Source organism: Lagenorhynchus albirostris, chromosome 2 (genome assembly GCF_949774975.1).
Source record: "Lagenorhynchus albirostris chromosome 2, mLagAlb1.1, whole genome shotgun sequence".
Lineage (NCBI taxonomy): Eukaryota > Metazoa > Chordata > Mammalia > Artiodactyla > Delphinidae > Lagenorhynchus > Lagenorhynchus albirostris.
Genome location: NC_083096.1, coordinates 150,253,425 through 150,274,182, shown reverse-complemented (window position 1 = coordinate 150,274,182; position 20,758 = coordinate 150,253,425). Strand labels below are relative to the sequence as shown.

Sequence of the window (20,758 nt, the reverse complement as noted above, 5' to 3'; positions counted from 1 at the left end):
TTTTGATCATTCTCATGAATTTTTAAAATCTTTATTATGTATGTATATATCCATAAATAATATTTGGTATTATTTTGTATGTTTTAAAACTATTTATAAAAGTTATCATATTGCATGATTCCTTTTTTTCTATGAGCTTACATTTTTATAAATAAATGCTATTTGGGAATCATTTTAGATTTACAGAAGAGCTGCAAAGGTAGTACAGAGAATTACCCTTCACTCAACTTCCCATAATGTTAATGCCAGACATAACTGTGGGACATTTGTCAAAACCAAGAAACAAATACAGGTACAATACAGCTAACTAAACTACAGAGTTTATTCAGATTTTGCCAGTTTTTCCATTAATGTCCTTTTCCTGCTCTAGGATCCAACCCAGGATACTACATTTTATTTATCAGAGTGCATTTTTGAGATTTATAATGATACATCGCATTCTTATTTATTCATTCTAACCGAAGATAGAATTCCATTGTTTGACTGTAACCAAGGTATGTATTCTCCTATCAGTAGATATTTAGGTTGTTTCCAAATTTCTTTTACTATTATAAACTGGTGCAATCCTGGTACCTTTGTCCTTATTTTCTTTACCCTGTCAGGAAACAGAAAGCATCTATCTGTTGCATCTATCTGTAACTTATAATGAAGTCCCAACCTATAACCTTCAAAATCTGGCTCTGACTTTCTGTTCTAGCCTCATCTTAACTCCCAGACAACCTTTCAAGTTCACTACTGACTTCTCCAGCTCTCTAACGTTTTCTAATTCTGCCCAGTGCTTTCCTGTTTCCCAGACTTGTCATTTCTGGTCATCTTCCTCACCCCACCATCAGCCTCAGCGGTATCTGTTAGAATGCTGTGCAGATTAAGAGCAGAATGGGATTGATTAGTAAGTAGGTTGTAAGAAATAATTATGTTCTTAAAATGTTTTTTTTTTTTTTAATGATCAGCATGGATATGGAATAACACCACAGAGAGGCATATGAAAGTGAAAGAGATTTATCATACTCACAGGCTGTAGAAGAGGGAGGCAGGCATGTCACACAAGGGGCTATGTGGGAGGATCGCGAAGGGAGCTGGCTCGACCAAGCAGGTGGGGAGCTGAGAGAGACTGAAGACGGTGGGCAAGTGCCTTTATGAGCGTCATAAAGTGAAGTACACAGCAAAAGGGGTGATGGGATTTCATTGGTGTGTTTGAATGTCGCTGGGTCACAGTCAGGGTTGGACAAGAAGGGAAACTTGTGACAGGGACCAGCCTTCTCACACTGGTGCACTTGGTCTCCTGGGCAGGGGGCTCACAGACTGTGGGGCTGTTGAGGCAGCAGAAAAGTATGAAGTCTAATCTATCCCGGGTGATCTCATACATACTAATGGCTTCAACTCTGAAATCTATACCTCCAGCCTAGACTTTGCTTCCCAAGCTCCTAACACATGTATCTAACTGCTTCCTGAATATCCCCATTTGGCTATCTCATAGGTAACCTCAAAGTCAACCTGTTTAAAAAATGAATTCATCACCTGTGAACGTGCCCTGAATCTGCTCTTCTTCCAACGTTCCCTTAGGGAATGGCATCAGCAACCTCCTAGAACTCAAGGTAAACACCTGGGAGTTTCCTTTGACTCACTTCTCTTCCCCGGCATCAATCCAATGCAGCACTAAGTTCTGTCTATTCTATTACCTTAGGATAGACACATTTGTCAACTGCATTCACTTTTTATTCATTTTTGCATTTATTCAATGCCTTTTTATGCCAGAACCTGTCCTGGGTTCTGGGAAACAAAAATAAACCAGTGTTTCTCAAACTATCTTAGTGAAGGACCATTTCTTTTCTTTTTTCCTTTTCCAATCAGTCAAGAATGGATTCTTTTGTAAAATACAATGAAAATCAATTAGTAGAAAAATAAAATGAGAAAAAGGACAGACAAAATACAAGTCCCAGTTTTTCATTATTAGATTCAATAAACAAAAATTACTTGCCAAGTTACTATAAAAGTTTATAAATGTTTCTCTCGATTTCTGTACCTATCTCACTGCAGACTGGTTAAGTCTGCAAACTGGTGTCATCCATGGACCACACCCAGAGTAGCATAGAGGAGAGAGAGGTAAACACAGAACGGGGTATGTATATGTGGGCCTCAGAGTGGGAGGGAGGAAGGAAGAAAAGGAAGACTCTTAAGCAAGTAAAACCTAACCACATGCTCAACAACAAAAGCAATTAGCTATTTGTGCCAAGATGTGGGTAACCCAAGGCAGTGGGAGCACAGAGGAGGCACCTAACCCAGCCTGAGTATCAGGGAAGTCTACCTTATAGGAGGTGCAAGACAGGTAGGAGCTAGTCAGCTTGCGGATGCTCTAATGACGAGCGGGAAGGATCCTCCTGGCAGAGAAAAGTTCTGGAGACATTAAGTAGCGTACGCCTTGCAGAATTACCTTTCCTATGATTTGATGGACTGACTGCTTTTCTCTGAGCCTCAGCATGCATAAATGGATGTGATAATCCTCTCTTTGAATGATGAAAGAAGAGAAGGATGAAAATGTAACAATGCCTGGTGCTTGGTACCACTGCTTTTTTGTGTGTGAGGAATATTCACGGGAATCAGAGCTCTCTTGGATGGCGGGGTAGAGTGGGTGGAGCCAAGACTGGTGTCCAGAATGACTCGGGCTCTGTGGGGGTGTGTGTGACAGGGAAAACAGGGGGACACGCCTGTCCCTGAGTCATTCCCAGGCCTGAGGCATGTTTCTCTAGGACAGTCAGCAGACAATGGGGTGTAGTTTTATGCTGGGGCAGGAGGCAGGACCCCAGAGTAAGCTTCTCTTCCCCTCCAGTCTCTGGTGTTCCAGATGTCCACAACAAAAATAAGGCTCTAAATTAAAAGGCTGAAGGGTGGGGCTGGCTCTGTCTTTTTGTGCCTTGCCCTGGGGAATTTGATGAAATAAAGATGTTAATGGGTTGTTCATAAATCACAAAACTAATCCTCTTAGGTTCTGGTTGCTAATAAAAAGTGAGAATCAGGAAGATTAAATCAGTGATCCCCAAATCTCAAAACCAGAGTGTTATGAAATTAATTAATACGAAATGTGATTTGTGAAATAATTTTATCCTATAGAGGAATAAGGTGTTAAAAACTGATCTAATATGTCAAATACGATTCATTTCACAAATATTTTCTAAGTTTCATGTTGGAAGGAACGCTAGGTGTATGGTAACTGGAAGAGGCATCAAATGGGAGTCAGAGGGACTTTCCTGGTGGTCCAGCGGTTAAGACTCCATGTTTCCAATGCAGGGGGCGTGGATTCGATACCTGGTCGGGGAACTAAGATCCCACGTGCTGTGAGGTTCGGCCTAAAAAATAAAAAATTAACAAACGGGGGTCAGAGATGGCCCAGGAAGAGGTGATACTGGAGCTGATACCTGAGCTGGTGTTAGTCATAGAAGCATTGCCACTATTTCTCAAGGGCCTGTTCTCAGCCCCACCCCATGCTAGTACCTGGAGACACTAAGATTCTTAAGTCTCTTGTTATCTCACCTGTTACGATAGAGCAAAAGTCCCTGCTCTCACCAAAAGCTCTCTTGTCTATTTGTACCCTGTGTTCTGTCTTTTCTTCACTTATCATAGTTGCTTCTATAATTTAACCCTCTCTCTGCTTCAATGTCAGTTTCAAACTCCTTCAGAAAAGTTGTTTACCAGGCAGTGTCTCAGTGTCTCTACCTCATCAGTGCCTGTTCCCTTCTCACCCACTCCAATCGGGCTTCTAGCTCCTCTATAACTGCTTTTGTCAAAGTCACTAAGGACCTCCACCTTGTCAAATCCAATAGGCACTTACCTGTTTCTTAACTCAGCAACATTTGGTGCAGTCGAACATTCCCTCTTTTAAATATGTGCTTCTCTTGGCTTTTTTGTTTTGTTTTGGCCATGCTGTGTGGCTTGCAGGATCCCAGTTCCCTGATCAGGGGTCGAACCTGGGCCCCCTGCAATGGAAGCGTGGAGTCCTAATCACTGGACCGCCAGGGAATTCCCTCTCTTGGCTTCTTGAAATATAATTTCCTGACCTTTCCTCTACTTTTCTGGCTGCTACTCCTCAGTGTCTTTGGATGACCTCACTGTTCTACCTGATCTTAAATGTAGAGGGAACTTGGGTTCTGTCCTCAGTTTTTCTCTATCTCCCTAGTTGATATCATTCACTCTTATGGACTTAAAACCACCATCTCTATGCTGACAACACCTAAATTTACATTTACATCCTTGACCTCTCCCTGAGCATATTTAATAGCCATCTCAAAATCAACATGTCTAAAATGGAATTCTTGTTTCAGCTGCCTCTAAATTTTCTCAGATTTCCACCTTTCCATGTTACTAAATTGTGCAGTCATCTCTTGGTTGCTCTCCCAATAATCTAGGTGTCATCTTTGATTCCTCTTTTCCTCCCAGCCCTTTACCATTCCAATCCATTACCAAGTCCTGACTTTTTAAATTCTAAAATATTCTCTAATGACCACCCCCCACCCCGCACCAAACACTGACTTCTCTTTCTTGGAGACTTCCTTTAGCTTTCAAACTGGTGTCCCTGCTGCCATCTTGTCCATAAGCCTCAAAGGATCAGAATGATTATTTTCTTTTTATTGAGGTATAGTTAATTTACAATGTTGTATTAGTTTCAAGTGTACAGCAAAGAGATTCCGATTCTTTTTCAGATTCTTTTCCATTCCAGGTTTTTACAAGATATTGAGTATAGTTCCATGTGCTATACAGTAGGTCCCTGTCAGATGATTATCTTAAAAACTTAGATCATATCTATTTCCTGCTTAAAATCCTTCAGTGGCTTCCCATCACACTTAGAATAAAATCCAAACTACTTTCCATGGTCTCCAAGACCCTGCCCATCTCTGCTCTCACGTCATTCCACTCTCTCCCTATACTCACATCACTGAGGTCACCTGGCTCTCCCATTTCCCCTCTGGCCTGCCAAGCTCCTTCTTGCCCCAGATCCCTCCAATCTTCCTATGGCTGGTTCATTTCAGGCACTTGGTTCTCAGGTGAGCTGTGTCCTGTTTTGTTTTCTCCTCAGTACTCACCACCATCTAAATTTATGTTAACTATTATTATATTCATTTCTTGTCTGCCCATTTAGGATGAAAATTCCCTGAGCGAAAGAACCTTGTTCTGTCTTATTTGCCAGTGTATCCCTAATTCCAAAAAATAGTGCCTAACGCACAGTAGGAACTCCCGAAGTATCCTTGAAAAAAGACTTTGTTCCCCGGAGCTCCCAGTCTCCGGTTTGTACACACAAGGACATGGTACGTGGCCTATAGTGGAGGAGATTCAGCTTATGGCAAGAGCCCCGACCTGGTGGGGTGGTGTTGGAAGCTCTCCTGTCTGCAGAGGCCCTGCACCCCAATCTTCTGCTCTCTCCATCCTCTTTCCCTTGTTCCTCCACTCGGAGGTCAACAACGGCTGGCCAAAGTCTGAAACCTCGGTGTTCCCCACCCTCACTTGGGCCAAATAAAGATGCTCAGACTGAAGGGTGGATGGGGTAGGTAGGGTGGCGAAGACGTGAGACACAATAAGTGATGAAAGTCTTGAGGTCCCCTATTAATGACCCTGCTGCGTTTGGGCAGGATCAGCGCGAGGCTGGAGCCCCGCAGGGTGGGGCAGCGGCTGCTGGGTGGGTCGGTGGGTGCGGCCCTTGGCTCCGCCCCCCGCTGCTCTGTGAGAAGTAGAAGCTGAGAGCGGTGATTGTGGCGTGGTGGTGCCGCGACACCAGACTGCGACGCTCGGCGAGTCAGAGCTCCGTTTAGGTGTGGGTCTGGACCCTCGCGCAGGCTCGATGTGCAACAGACCCCAGCTTAAGATGGAGCAGGGAGCCGAGGACCTAAGCCAGTGGCATGGGGCTCCGCACCAGTTCACAGAGGTGAGTCAGGGCGTCAGCCCCAGGGCCCCGCGTGGGGGCTGAGGGCATGGAAGCTGGGGGAGTGGAGGGAAGTAGCAATCTGGAGGATTAGGGGTCCGAGGGACAGGTTGGGAAGGGAAGGGATGGAAGATCAAGAACCTAAATCACGTGTCGTTTATTCAGTTAATATTCTTAGCATTGGGTGCTGGGGGTAAAGAAATTCCAGATAACTTCTGATAGAGACTTTTGAGTACTCAGGAAAGAAGACAAAGTTAGAAAGTCAGAGGGAAGCAGACAGGGAGGAAAAAATTACTAATTGGCAGGCCTTTGACAGACCCTGGGAATACAATTGTGAGTTTACCATAAGATAGTTTACCATTTTATTAATAAGTAGCTAAATGATCGGAAGTATATAAATTACTGTAAAGAAGAAATACAGGGTCCACAGAAATGAATAGTAGAGGTGTTTGATCTGATTTAGGAGGTGGAGAAGACAGCTGAGGATTCTGTCTGGGACCAGAGACAACTGGTTAGGTGAAGGGTTAGCAGATCCTGAGACCAGAGACAGAATGCCTCCACTTTGGAGGTAATGAAAGATGGACTGTGAGACCAAGACCAAGAGACTGATGGGAGAGTGGTCAAGGGGAGGGGAGGCAGGGACCCCAGCACCACCTAAGTCATGCGGGGCTTGAGTTGGTTATTCCAAGAGCAGGGGGGAGCCATTGATGAGTTTAAGCATGATCGATCACAATTAGATTTGTATTTTAAAAAGAGTGCCCCGGGGGTGGGTGGGGGGGAATGGGCAGAAGTCAAGGCAATAATTAGAAAGGTATCATGATAATCCAATCAAAATGATGGCCTAACTAGAGAGATGGAGAAAACGGAATGGATCTTGGAGATGTGTTGGAGGCAGACACCACAAGAATTGGTAATGACTTGGATCTAGGTTGTGAAGGAGGCATCCAGAACAATTGACCAGATTTCTGGCTTATAAAACTGGATAAGAATAGTGGTGACATTTTCTGAGAGCAAAGGATGAGAAGGAAGAGGATTAACAGTTTTTTCCCCTGGGCGTAGGTTGAGGGGTGGGTGTGTGAGTAAAGATGATCAAGAGTTTTGGACATAGTCGGATGAAGTGCCTTTGGGCTATCCAAATGGACTGAGCACTAGGCAGCTTGAAGATTCGGAAAAGGTCTGCCCTGGAGCTATTGATTTAAGAATAATTGACTATAAACAGAAATGGATTCATTAACATGAGAAAGATTGCCCCGAGAGTAGCTTAATGCAAAGGGGACTGAGAAGGAGGAAGCCCAGAGAGAAGGGAAGGAGAAAAACCAGGCTAGTGTGTCAATGTGTTCCGGAGGCCAAGGGAAGGAAACATTTAAAGAACAATGGCCACTATATGGGAAAAGAATCTAAAAAAGAGTGGATATATGTATATGTATAACAGATTCACTTTGCTGTACAGCAGAAACTGACACAACATTGTAAATCAACTATACTCCAATAAAAATTAAAAAAAAAAAAAAGAACAATGGCCAGTAGTCTCAGAAACTCATGAGAGGTCCAGCAGGGAGGAATCTGACATGTGTTTGGACTTAATAACACGGAGATCATCGGTGACTTTTATGAAAGCTGTTTCTGTGGAGAGATGGGGGCCAGACTGAACTTGGAGGCGAGACAGTGGTAAAGATGTGTTTAGACATCTCCAAAGAAGTTTGCCTGTGAAGAATCAGGAAAGTAAAAGGGAGGGAAAAGTGGCTGAGTTCCCCCAGAAATACCCATCCAACAGACAGTTATCTGGTACCTATTGTGTGCCTAGTTTATGCTAGTTAGTGAGCATATAGTGGTGAATAAAATGGACTATGGTTTTTTGGGTTTTTTAAAAAATTAATTTATTTTTATTTTTGGCTGCGTTGGGTCTTTGTTGCTGTGCGCCGGCTTTCTCTAGTTGCGGCAAGGGGGGGCTACTCTTCGTTGCGGTGTGCAGGCTTCTCATTGCGGTGGCTTCTCTTGTTGGGAGCATGGGCTCTAGAGCGCAGGCTCAGTAGTTGTGGCTCACGGGCTTAGTTGCTCCACGGCCTGTGGGATCTTCCCGGACCAGGGCTTGAACCCATGTCCCCTGAATTGGCAGGCAGATTTTTAACCACTGCGCCACCAAAAAGTCCAAATAATTTCTTAACATCATCTATTCAGTACCCCTAGTTGTCCCTCAAATGTCCTTTCCAGCTGGTATGTCCAAACCAGGATCCAGTTTAAGACCACATGCTGTATCTGGTTATTATGTCTCTTGAGTCTCTTTGAAATTACAAAAGTTTTCTTTTTTCCTGACTGACTTTCCATTTTTCATCATCCTAAGTTTTGTCTTGTAAAATATTCCTCCTCGTGGATTTATCAGATTGCTTTCTCGTGGTATGACTTAGCTTGATCTATCTCTTGTATTCCCTCTAAGTCGAAGATAGATCTTAAAGCTAATTGGATTCCTGATTTGGGGTAAGGATGTCTCATAAGTATGATAGGCTTCATCTTGCATTACATCAGGAGACACATTTGACTCCCCACATTTGGTGACATTAGGCGTGGCGCTTGAATTAGGCTAGCGAAAAGCCTCATTGATCTCTCTATTCAAACTTATATTTTAGCCTTGTGGTCAGAAAGTAATCTGTGTAATGTTACCTTGGATACATGCAAATGTCCAGTTCCCCACTAATCATTCACTTACGGGTTTGAACCAAATATTAATTTTTTCCTTAATCAGAAGTTTCCTTAGAGGTTGTAAAATGATTTTCAATTCCATCGTTCCTTCTACATGTATTTGTATTCTTCTGTAAAGTAGAATTTTTCTTAAACAACTGGAATCATTGGTTGAATTTGAAATAACAGTTTCCTATTGGACAGAATAAATGCTTCTTTCACTTCAATTCACAATGTTCAAAGCTGGAATGATAGCTGACCCTTTGTCACTTTTGGCTCATGAATTTTCATAGATTCAATCTATTAAAATCAACAATCATTTTTTTGATTCTCAAATTGTCACAAATTTGGCCAGTGGGAACCCCTTCTGTACCCCCCCTTTTTTATACAATTAGTTTAAGTATTTCTTTCTTTTTTTTACTTATTCTATTTATTTTTGGCTGCATCAGATCTTAGTTGCACGGGCTCTTTGTTGTGGTGCGCAGGCTTCTCTCTAGTTGTGGCGTGTGGGTTCCAGAGTGTATGGGCTCTGTAGTTTGCAGCACACAGGCTCTCTACTTGAGGCGTGCAAGCTCAGTGGTTGCGGCGCACTGGCTTAGTTGCCCCGCAGCATGTGGGATCTTAGTTCCCTGACCAGGGATCGAACCCACATCCCCTGCACTGTAAGGCGGATTCTTTACCACTGGACCACCAAGGAAGTCCCTCTGTGCCCCTTTTTAAACATTTAAAAAATTGTGGTAAAATCTGTATAACATAAAAATATCAGTATAGCTATGTTTAAGTGTATAGTTCAGTAGCATTAAACACATTCACATTATTGTGCAACCATTGCCACCACCCATCTCCAGAACTTTTCTCATCTTATCAAACTGAAATTTCCGTAATCATTAAAATAGTAACTTCTCAGTTTTCCCTCTGCCCACCCTCCACCCAGTCCCTGGCTATCACCGTCCTACATTCTGTCTCCTTGAATTTGACTTCCTTAAGTACCTCATAAATAGAATCATACGTTATTTGTTTATTTTGACCGGCTTACTTCACTTGGCTTAATGTCTTAATGTTGAAGCATGTGTCAGAATTTCCTTCCATTTTAAGGCTGAATGATATTCTACTGTAGGTATATAACAGATTTTGTTTATCTGTTGATGGACACTTAGGTTGCTTCCACATTTTGGCTATTGTGCATAATGCTGCTCTGAACATGGGTGTACAAATGTCTCTTCCAGTCCCTGCTTTCAGTCCTTGTAGATATATACCCAGAAGTGGGATTGCTGGGCATATAGTAATTCTATTTTAATCTGTTGAGGCAGCACCACTCTGTTTCTATAGCAGCACACCATTTTAACATTCCCACCAGCAGTGCAAGGGTTCCAATTTCTCCACATCTTGCCAACACTTTTTTAAAAAATAATAATCATTTTAGTGGGTGCGAAGTGATATTTCATTGTGGTTTTGATTTGCCTTTCCCTAATGGTTAATGATGTTGAGCATCTATGTCTTTGGAGAAAAGTCTATTTAAGTCCTTTGCCCATTTTTGAATTCGGTTTTTATGGTAAATTTTAGGAGTTCTCTATATAGTTTAGATATTAATCCCTTACCAGATATGCGATTTGCAAATGTTTTCTCCCATTCTGTGGGTTGCCTTTACACTCTGTTGGTAGTGTCTTTTTTTTTTTTGGCGGTACGCGGGCCTCTCACCGCCGTGGCCCTTCCCGCTGCGGAGCGCAGGCTCAGCGGCCATGGCTCACGGGCCCAGCCGCTCCGCGGCATGTGGGACCCTCCCGGACCGGGGCACGAACCCGCGTCCCCTGCATCTGCAGGCGGACTCCCAACCACTGCGCCACCAGGGAAGCCGGGAAGTGTCTTTTGATGCACAAAAGTTTTAAATGTCGATGAACTCAATTTTGTCTATTTTTTCTTTTGCTACCTGTGCCTTATAGTAAGTTTTGAATCAGGAAGTGTGAATTTTCCAATTTTGTTCTCCCTTTTCAGTACTGCTCTTGGCTATTTGGGATTCCATATGAATTTCAGGGTGGATTTTTCTAGTTTTGCAAAAAATGAATTTTGATAGGGATTGCATTGCAACTGGATATTGCTTTGGGCAGATTATTTCTTCCCATTTTTTAAAATGTCTTTAATTTCCTTCAGCAGTGTTTTATAGTTTTCAGTGATATAGTTTCAGTTAAACTCTGGTTATTTCTGAGTGATTCTTTTTGATGCTATTGTAAATTGAATTGTTTTCCTAATTTCCTTTTTAGATTGTTCATTGCAGTGTATAGAAACACAATGGATTTTTGTGTCTTGAATTTGTATCCTGCTACTTTGCTTAATTTGTTTATTAGTTCTAACAGGTCTGTGGGTCTGTGTATGTAATCTTTAGGATTTTCTACATATGAGTGTATCATCTGGGAACAGAGACAGTTTTACTTCTTTTCCAATTTGGATGCCTTGTACTTGTTTTTCTTGCCTGGTTGCTCTGGCTAGAACTGCCAATGCAATGTGAATAGAAGTTGTGGAGGCAGGCATCCTTGTCTTTTTTCTGATCTTAGAGGAAAAGCATTCAGTTTTTCACCATTGAGTGTGATGTTAGCAGTGGGTTTTTTATAAATGTCTTTTATCATGTTGGAAATTTCTTTCCATTCCTATGGTTTTTTTTTAATCATGAAAATATATTGGATTTTTCAAATGCTTTTTTGTGCATCAATTGAGATGATGTGTTTTTTCACCTTTATTTTTCTTATGTAGTATGTTATATTGATTGATTTTTGTATGTTGAATCAGCCTTGCATTCCTGGGATAAATCCTACTTGGTCATGTTGTATAATCTGCTTAATATGCTGGTGGATCTAGTTTGCTACTTTTTTTTTTTTAAGGATTTTTGTATCTGTATTCATAAAAGATGTTGGTCTATAGTTTTCTTTACTTGTGATGTCTTTGTCTGGCTTTGGTATCAGGGCAATGCCCAGCTCATGGAATGGATTAGGGAGTGTTCCCTTCTCTTCTATTTTTTGTTAGAATTCAAGAAGCATTGACATTCTTCTTTTAAGAGTTTAGTAGGATTCAACATGAAGCCATCAAGTAAACAAACTTTCTCTGTCCTGGAAGCTTTTGATTACTGATTCAGTCTCCTTACTAGTTGTGGGTCTATTCAGATTTTCTATTTTTTCATGATTCAGTGTTGGTAGATACTGTTTTTCAATGATTTTATCCATGTCATTTAGGTTATCCAATTTGTTGGCATGCAACTGTTCATAGTACTCTCTTATAATTCTTTTCATTTCTATAGAATTGGTAGTAATGTCTTCACTTTCATTTCTGCTATTAGTAATTTGAGTCCTCTTTTTCTTGGTCAGTCTAGCTAAAGGTTTGGCAATTTAGTTAATCTTTCCAAAGAACCAACTTTTGGTTTCATTAGTATTTCTCTAATATTTCCTTCTGCTAACTTTGGGTTAGTTTTTTTTTTTTTTCCTAGTTCCTTAAGGTGTAAATCTAGGTTGTTGGTTAGAGATCTTTTTAAATTATAAGCATTTACAGTTATAACTTCCCTCTTAGTCCTGCTTTTGCTGTACCTCATAAGTTTTTCACTGTTGTTTTCATTTTCATTTGTCTCAAGTATTTTCTAATTTCCCTTGTGATTTCTTTTTTTGATCTATTGGTTGTTTTATTATTATTATTTTTTTACCTATTGGTTGTTTAAGAGTATGTTGTTTAATTCCACAGGTTTGGAGATTTTCCAGCTTTCCTGCCATTATTGATTTTTAACTATCTTTCAAAATCTCTTAAGCCTTAATTTGTGACCTAACGTATGATCTATTCTGGAGAAGAATGTACCATGTGCACTTGAGAAGAATGTGTATCCTGTTGTTGTTGAGTAGAGTGTTCTGTATATGTTTGTTATATCTAGTTGGTTTATGTGTTGTTCAAGTTCTCTGTTTCCCTACTTATCTTCTGTGTGGTTCTAGTCTTTATTTAAAGTGGGGTATTGACATCTCCAACTCTTACTTAGAACTGTTTATTTGTCCCTTCAATTCTGTCAGTTTTGGCTTCAGATATTTTGATGGTCTATTATTATATGTAAATGTTTATAATTGTTTATCTTTTTGCTGTATTGAACCTTTTATTAAAATATAATATCCTTTGTCTCTTGCAACTTTTTTGATTTAAAGTCTATTATGTTTGATAGCCACTACCATAGCCACGCCCACTCTTGTTTACTATTTCCATGGAATATCTTTTCACTTTCAGCTTATTTTTATCTCTGGATCTAAAGTAATCTCTTGTAAACAACATATAATTAGATAATGTTTCTTTTACTCCATTCTTCCAATCTCTGTCTTGATTGGAGAGTTTAAACCATTTATATTTAAAGTAATTAATGATAAGGAGAGACTTCTGTCATTTTGCTCTTTGTTTTCAATATGGCTTTTAGCTTTTCTTGTCCCTTGTTTCCTGTATTATATCTTTTGTGTTTAGTTGATTTTTTTTTGTAGTGAAACTTTATTTTCCTTCTCATTTCCTTTTGTATATATTCTATAACTATTTTCTTTGTGTTTACTATGGGGATTACATTTAACATTGCCAAATTATAATATTCTAATTTGAATTTATACTACTTTAATAAGATAAAAAAATTCCCCATCCAGTTCTGTCCCCACTCCATTTCAGTTATTAATGTCACAAAGTTACATCTTTATGCATTGAGTGTCCAAAAATATAGACTAATAATTTTTTTTAATGCATTAGTGTCTAAGAAAACTGTTTTCCTTCATTCTCACACTCACACACTTAGGACGTCATATATGTGGGTTTTCTGCACCAAGAAACTCTGACACTAACTGCTTGGAATTAGTGCCCAATCCCACGGTTAAGGGCTTAATCCCACAGACTGCCCCCTACCCCCTGCTTCAGACGCCAGTCCTAAGTCCAGGTTGTCACCTGGGCTTCTGGCCAACTGGCTGTAAATGAGGGCCAGTTTCTATGACCTCCTCCTCAGATTTGATAATTTTCTAGAGCAGCTCACAGAACCCAGGAAAAGTTTACTTACTATTGCTGATTTATTACAAATGATATTTTAAAGAATACAATTGAACAGCCAGATAAAGAGATACATAGGGGGTGAGGTATGGGAAAGGGGCACGGAGCTTCCATTCCTTCTCTGGGCACAGCACCCTCCTAGCACCTCCATGTGTTCAACAACCAAGAAGCTCTCTGAACTCTGTACTTTGGGGATTTTTATGGGGGCTTTATCATGTAGACATGATCAAGTATTAACTCATTTTCTAGCCCCTCTCCCCTCTCCGGAGAATGAGGGATAGGGCCAAAAATTCCAAGCTTCTAATCATGGCTTGGTCTTTCTGGTGACCAGCCCCTATCCAGGAGCTTACCAAGAGTCACCGCATTAGAACAAAAGATGCTCTTATCATCCAGGAAATTCCAAGGGATTTACGAGCTCTGTGTCAGGAACTGAGGCAAAGACCAATATACTGATTTCTTATTCCACCATTAGTCTCTCAAATCATGTAGAAAACAAAAAGTGGAGTTACAAATCAAGTACAATAAGACCAGTTTTTATAGTTGTCCATATATTTGCCCTTACTAGAAATCTTTATTTCTTCAGATAGTTTTGAGTTAATGTCTAGTGTTCTTTCATTTTGACCTGAAGGACCCCATTACCATTTCTTGCAGGGCAGTTCAGGTCTAATGACATTAAACTCCTCCAGTGTTTGTTTATCTGGGAATGACTTAATTTCTCCTTCATATTTGAAGGACAGCTTTGCCAGATATAAGATTCTTGGTTAGACAGTTTCTTTCAGCATTTTGAATATGTCAGCCCACCGCCTTTTGGCATCTAAGGTTTCTGATGAGAAATCTGCTGGTAATCTTATTTGGGATTCCATATATGTGATGAGTTACTTCTTTCTTGCTGCTCTCAAGATTCTTTCTGTCTTTGGACAGTTTTGATTATAATGTGTCTCAGTGTGGATTTCTTTGATTTTATTCTATTTGAAGTTCATTGAGCTCCTTGGAGGTCTATATTCATGTCTTTCATCACATTTGAGATGTTTTCACCCACTATTTTTTCAAGCAATCTCTGACCCTTTCTCTCTCTCTTCTAGGACTCCCACAATGCATATGTTGGTCTGCTTGAAGTTGTCTCACAGGTCATTTAGGCACTCTGTTCAGTTTTCTTCAATCTTTTTCTTCTTGTTCCTTAGCTTGACAACTTCAATTGTCCTATCTTCAAATTAGCTGATTCTTCTGTCTACTCAAATCTGCTTTTGAATCCCTCTAGTCAGTTTTTCATTTTAGTTATTATATTTTTCAGCTCCAGAATTTCTTTTTTAAAAAAATAAATTTATTTATTTATTTATTTTTGGCTGCATTGGGTCTTCATTGCTGCACGCGGGCTTTCTCTAGTTGTGGCAAGTGGGGGCTACTCTTCCTTGCAGTGTGCTGGCTTCTCATTGCAGTGGCTTCTCTTGTTGTGGAGCACAGGCTCTAGGTGCGCAGGCTTCAGTAGTTGTGGCACGTGGGCTCAGTCGTTGTGGCTCGTGGGCTCTAGAGTGCAGTCTCAGCAGTTGTGGCGCACGGGTTTAGCTGCTCCGCAGCATGTGGGATCTTCCCAGACCAGGACTCGAACCCGTGTCCCCTGCATTGGCAGGCAGATTCTTAACCACTGTGCCACCAGGGTGCCCAGAATTTCTTTTTAGTTTCTTTTTAGGTTTTCTATCTCTTTACCAAAATTTCCATTTTGTTCATACATCATTTTTGTGACTTTGTCCACATCTTCTTTTAGCTGTTTGAGCATCTTTAAGACAGACAGTTGTTTTAAATTCTTTGTGAAGTAAGTTCATCATTTGGTCTTTCTTAGACATTTCTGTTTATTTTTTCCCCCCTTGAATGGGCCATACATTCCTGTCTTTTTATGACTTGTTGTTGTTGAAAACTGGACACTTGAATCTTAAAATGTAGAAACTCTGGAAATCCAATTCTTCCTCTTCCTCAGGGTTTGCTGTTTTTGTTTGTTTATAGCTTATTTAAATTGATGTGTATTGTCTCTGTACCAGCATCAGCTTGAGAGGTAAACTTAAGGTTTTCTTAGACCTTTTATGAGCCTGCATCTTTTCTTGGATATGTGTGGTGACTTTCCAAATTTTCTGGTATATGTGGTTACTTTTGAATATACTAGTTCTTAAATGTCTGGTTCCCAAAAGGTGAAAAAGGAAAAATGAAGGGGGAAAGAAACAGGCGCCAGGGACCTCCATGGCAGTCCAGTGGTTAAGACTCCGTGCTTCCACTTCAGGGGGCATGGGTTCCATCCCTAGTCAGGGGACTAAGATCCCACATGCCATGCAGCACAGCCAAAAAGAGAGAGAGAGAGAGAGAGAGACAGAGAGAGAGAGAGAGAGAGACAGAGAGAGAGAAACAGGTGTTAGTCCTTTTAAATACCCTGGAAGTCCTGTCATTTGGAGGAGAGGTTTGTGACAATGGCTTCCCACCTCTGTCTGCTCATCATGATCAGAAGCAGCAATTAGTGATAATACAGATTACTCAATATTTGGAGCACAAGGTTTTCATTGCCCACTCTGGCTCCCACAGGTCCAGAAATGTGTGCACAGCTTCCTGGTATGGGACCCGGGGTGTTTTGGGATAGCCACTACCTACCTAAGAGCTGAAACTGACTGAAATTAACTGCAGTTTACCTTCCAAGCCTTCCCTTGGAAGTCACAAGCATTTAATTGACTCCATTGTTCCAAAGTAATTACAAAAGGCAAATTCTGCAGGTGTAATTGTTATCTTGGTGGGGACATGGATTCCTGGTGCTTTCTACTCTATCATATTCCCTGGTGTCACTTCCTGTGTCCTTTTGACACAGTCCTAATAATCTTGGGAAGTTCCCTTATTTTCTGGCACAGTAAGATGCACCACAAGCTCACTTATTCATTCCTTCTTCCAGACTTGGAGTCAGGAAATACTCCAAGGATGATTCTTCCTCTTAGTAAGGAATGGAATTAAAGGCCAAAATCTGAGCATGAGGGGTTTGTGTTTGTATAAAATATTTCCTATTTAAATATAGCATTATTTTTTTTAATATAGCATTATTTTTATTTCTGATTTTTATAATTTCACTTATGCTGAAAATCCTCATTTCTCACAGTATTGTTTTAAAACCACTTTATTATGAAAAATAGCCCTCAAACAGAAAAGTGAATATAAGTACACAGCTCAATGGATTATTACAAAGTAAAGACCTTTGAAGCATTGTTAGCACTGCAGAAGCCCCTACAGTTTCCCTTATTGCCCCCTTCCCTCCCCTCTAATATTACTCATAGCCTATTGTCTGGGCATAACTTCTTTGAATTCCTCTATTTCTGCCCTTTGGTGTTCCTGTAATTGGTAAAAGCCGCCATTGCTTTCTTAAGTTTTGCTTTCTATTCTTTTTTTTAAATTTGTGTTTGAATGTTGTTAAATTTTTCCTTGATCTTTTTAAAAATAAATTTATTTATTTATTTATCTATTTATTTATTTTTGGCTGCGTAGGGTGTTTGTTGCTGTGCTGTCTCTAGTTGCGGTGAGCAGGGGCTACTCTTCATTGCAGTGCATGGGCTTCTCATTGCTGTGGCTTCTCTTGCTGCGGAGCACAGGCTCTAGGCTCATGGGCTTCAGTAGTTCTGGCACGCAGACTCAGTAGTTGTGGCTCGCGGGCTCTAGAGTGCAGGCTCAGTAGTTGTGGTGCACGGGCTTAGTTGCTCCGCGGCATGTGGGATCTTTGATGTTTTAGTATCTTCTATAGATACTGTATTTTACTCATGTTTTGTTTTTCATATTTAAGTGGATTGGTCTTTTCTGGATCCTCTCAGATGGGAAATTACAGGGTAGTTTCCCAATTTCTCAGCTCAAGAGCTCTCTCTCTACTGCTACGGTAATTGACAACTTTAAAAAATATGATTCTTGGATCCTGTCCTGTTTCAAGTTCTACCACCAATCTCTTCTTTTTTCCCTTGACTTCCAAGACAATCCCCCACCCTTTTTAAAAGTGTTTTTAAAAGTCTGCCTCTTTTCTTTACCTCTTCCAATGCTTGATCTCACACCTGCCCACAGCATTCCCACTCAGGTGAGAACCTCTTCGCAGGTAAATATTTGTGAATGGTTTCTAAGTCTTGCCAAAGCCAAGACTAACTGAACCCTCCATTCTTCTTACCTTTATGGCTTTCTGAACCTGTTCTGCTGGTTTGGGATGATCCCTCACACTTAAACATAATCTGGAATTTGAGGGTTTTCTCAGTTTTGCTGAAAGTACAGGTTGTAGAATATTTTATTTGCTCTTTGTGCTTTTTTTGAAATAAAACCGAAAACATGCCCAGCAAGGAAAGTGGCATGAGTCACATCTAGATTTCCACCATGCTTCTATTAGCCAGACTTGCACTTTGTTTGTTTGTTTGTGTATTTATTTAGTGGCTACACTGCATGGCACATGGGATCTTAGTTTCCCAACCAGGGATGGAACCTGCACCCCCTGCAGTGGAAGCACAGAGTCTTAACCACTGGACAGCCAGGAAAATCCCCCAGGCTTGCATTTTAGAAAGCCCAAACTGGAGAATGGCCTGGAGGTGGAATAATTTATGCAAGAGATGATAGAGGCCTGGATTAGGGTGGGGCCTGGAAATGGGGAGAAGGGACATGTGGAACTGGAATTTGAGCTATGGTGAATTTCACCTGACTTTCTTTTTCTAAGGATACTGAGAAGTCAATGTCCATCCTGGATGTGTCTTCATCTCCCAGAAACAGTGGAGTGCACACCTCTTGGAACCATGGCCCAACAGGCATTCAACACGTCCCTCAGTGCATAGAGCTGGAGACGACCTCCTTGGTCTCTGCTGAGGCACCCAGGCAGAACGCCAGTGAAATGGGGTCACACTTCAGTATGTTGCTGCCTGACCACGGTGTGACCTACTGCCCCCAAGTGACTTTCACTCCTTCCCAGATGATTTACACTGAGGGAATGTCTCCTTCCCAGACAGAAATGATTTTCAAGGGGTCCCAGGCAATGCCCTTAGGAGAGCCCAGTATTCCAGGGGTGGCCACGACCTTTGGTGGGAATCTAAGGATGTCCCCCAATGGGCCGCCAGTCTCACCTGTCAGTGGAATCCCAATGATGTCCCACGTCAGAATGCGAACAATGCCTTATTCTGGCCTCCCAACAGTACCTTCTAATGGAGGCCCTTTAACACCTAAAACATTATTGGATCCAACCATGCCTTCCACTGAGGCCCTGGCAATGCTCCGCTCTTTGGATCAGATGTTGCCCCCTAGAAACCCCCACAGCTATGGGATGCCCCCAGCTGAATCGCCATTATTGCTGGCTTTGGAATCCCAGGGCCCTCTTGTGAGCCAGCCAGTCTCCCAGGAAGACCCCTTCCTACCTAAGCAGCCCTTACCTGCTCCACGGAGAGCAGAGCAGTACTCCAGGGCCCAGGAAAGGCCTCCCAGGAGGAGATCCCCAGTTTCAAGGCCTTACCGCTGCGACTATGAGAACTGTGAAAAAGCTTACACTAAGCGCTCCCACCTCGTGAGTCACCAACGCAAACACACAGGTAAATGAGGTGTCGGATGGGTGGGGTGGGTGGAGAGATCTCTGGACTTTAGATTTGTGGGGGACCCCTGGTTTGTAGTGGTTTGGGATTAGCCCAGCATCCTTCAAGTTTGGGATCAAGCTCTTCTGGGCCCACCAGCTTGCTTTCCCACAGTCCAGGATGACTGTGCCAAGGTGGAGACTGCTGATGGTGCTGTCTTCTCACTGCTGTCCTGAGTTTTTCCTTTTGATTCCTCAACGTTGACTGCTCTGCTTCATAAAGTCAGACCCCTTCCTTCCTACCTGCTGACCTATTCCTCAAAATTCCTTCTCTCCCTTGTCATTCCCCCAGGTGAAAGGCCCTATAAATGCATGTGGGAAGCCTGTACTTGGTCCTTCTTCCGTTCTGATGAACTTAGAAGACATACTCGGATACACACCAAATACCGACCACATAAATGTGACCAGTGCGGCCGACAGTTCATGAGATCCGACCATCTCAGGCAACACCAAAGGACTCATATGCGGATGCCAACATCCCCAGACCCACCGGCTGACAGTGGACGTATGGCTGGTCCTCCTGCTCCTGGTCTTTAGGTCAATCTGCTCTTCCCCTCATTTTGGCTTCTCTGCCCAGATCTTGCCTGCCTCTGACCAGCTAGTCTCTTTGGTAGGTGTAGGTTTTGATGAAGACAGAAAGATTATGAGGCAGTGTGGAAGCCCATATGAGCTCTGGACCTGGTCGGGGCTCCTCAAAAACTGTCTTGGGTGTCCTCACATCTCTGGGGCCACCTACTTTTGTTACAAGTTCAGCCACATGGCAAGATGGAGCAAAGTAGCGGTTGGGAGCTTTATAAAAAGCTCTTTATCTTATGTCACTCCCAGCTTGAAACCCTTTAGCGACTCTCCTTTGCCTGCTACATAAAATCTAAGTTCCTTATCTTGGTCTTTGACAGTTTCCAGAGACAGACTATGTCCAAATCCTGAATTTACCACTTACTAGCCATGTGACTTTGGGAAAAGTCTTTGATCATTATGCCAGATTCCCTCTTCTGGTAAAAGAAAAACAGTATTGGACTGTTGTGAACACATCTTATGTACAAAATCAGATTCTGTCCGGCACTCACCAGCCTCATGCCTAGAGTTTGTCTCCTCCCATCATTTCCAGACTTGGATGGAACAAGACATGGGATCTGGCACCTCAAATAGCCACTAGCAACCCAGGAATGTGGAAGAGTTAGTGCTCCTGGGGTAACATTTGACTAACGGGAGATGGGAGAAATCCAGGATGATAAATTCCCTCTTCTTCCCTCCCTTCCCTGAACTGGTCTGGTGCAAGACACCATTTCTCCCAATGGGGAGACCTCCCAAGTGGACAATGGACACACCTTCTGTGCCTCTTCCAGTCTTGTCATGAAGCAGACTCAACCTGCTATCACCTGGCATTGCCTCCCATTCTCTTGCGTCGAGTCCCTTTTCTCACTCTCAATGCCCTGTATTTGCATCACCCAAATAAAACATCGGTACTTAGTTCTTGTTCTAGGCTCTGTTTTCTAGGTAACTTGGGGTTGGAAGACATTAGACTGGGGCGGAAAAGGATG

At 41.8% G+C, this 20,758-nt stretch overlaps 1 protein-coding gene across 1 annotated transcript; it reads left to right on the top strand.

Moving 5' to 3' along the window:
• Positions 1-18,323: 18,323 nt before the first annotated feature.
• Positions 18,324-19,754, top strand: KLF17 (KLF transcription factor 17). Its single transcript, XM_060142638.1, has 2 exons — positions 18,324-19,179; positions 19,510-19,754. The coding sequence occupies exons 1-2, from the start codon at positions 18,336-18,338 to the stop codon at positions 19,752-19,754; spliced, it is 1,089 nt and encodes a 362-aa protein (XP_059998621.1). The 5' UTR covers positions 18,324-18,335.
• The last annotated feature ends 1,004 nt before the right edge of the window (positions 19,755-20,758 follow it).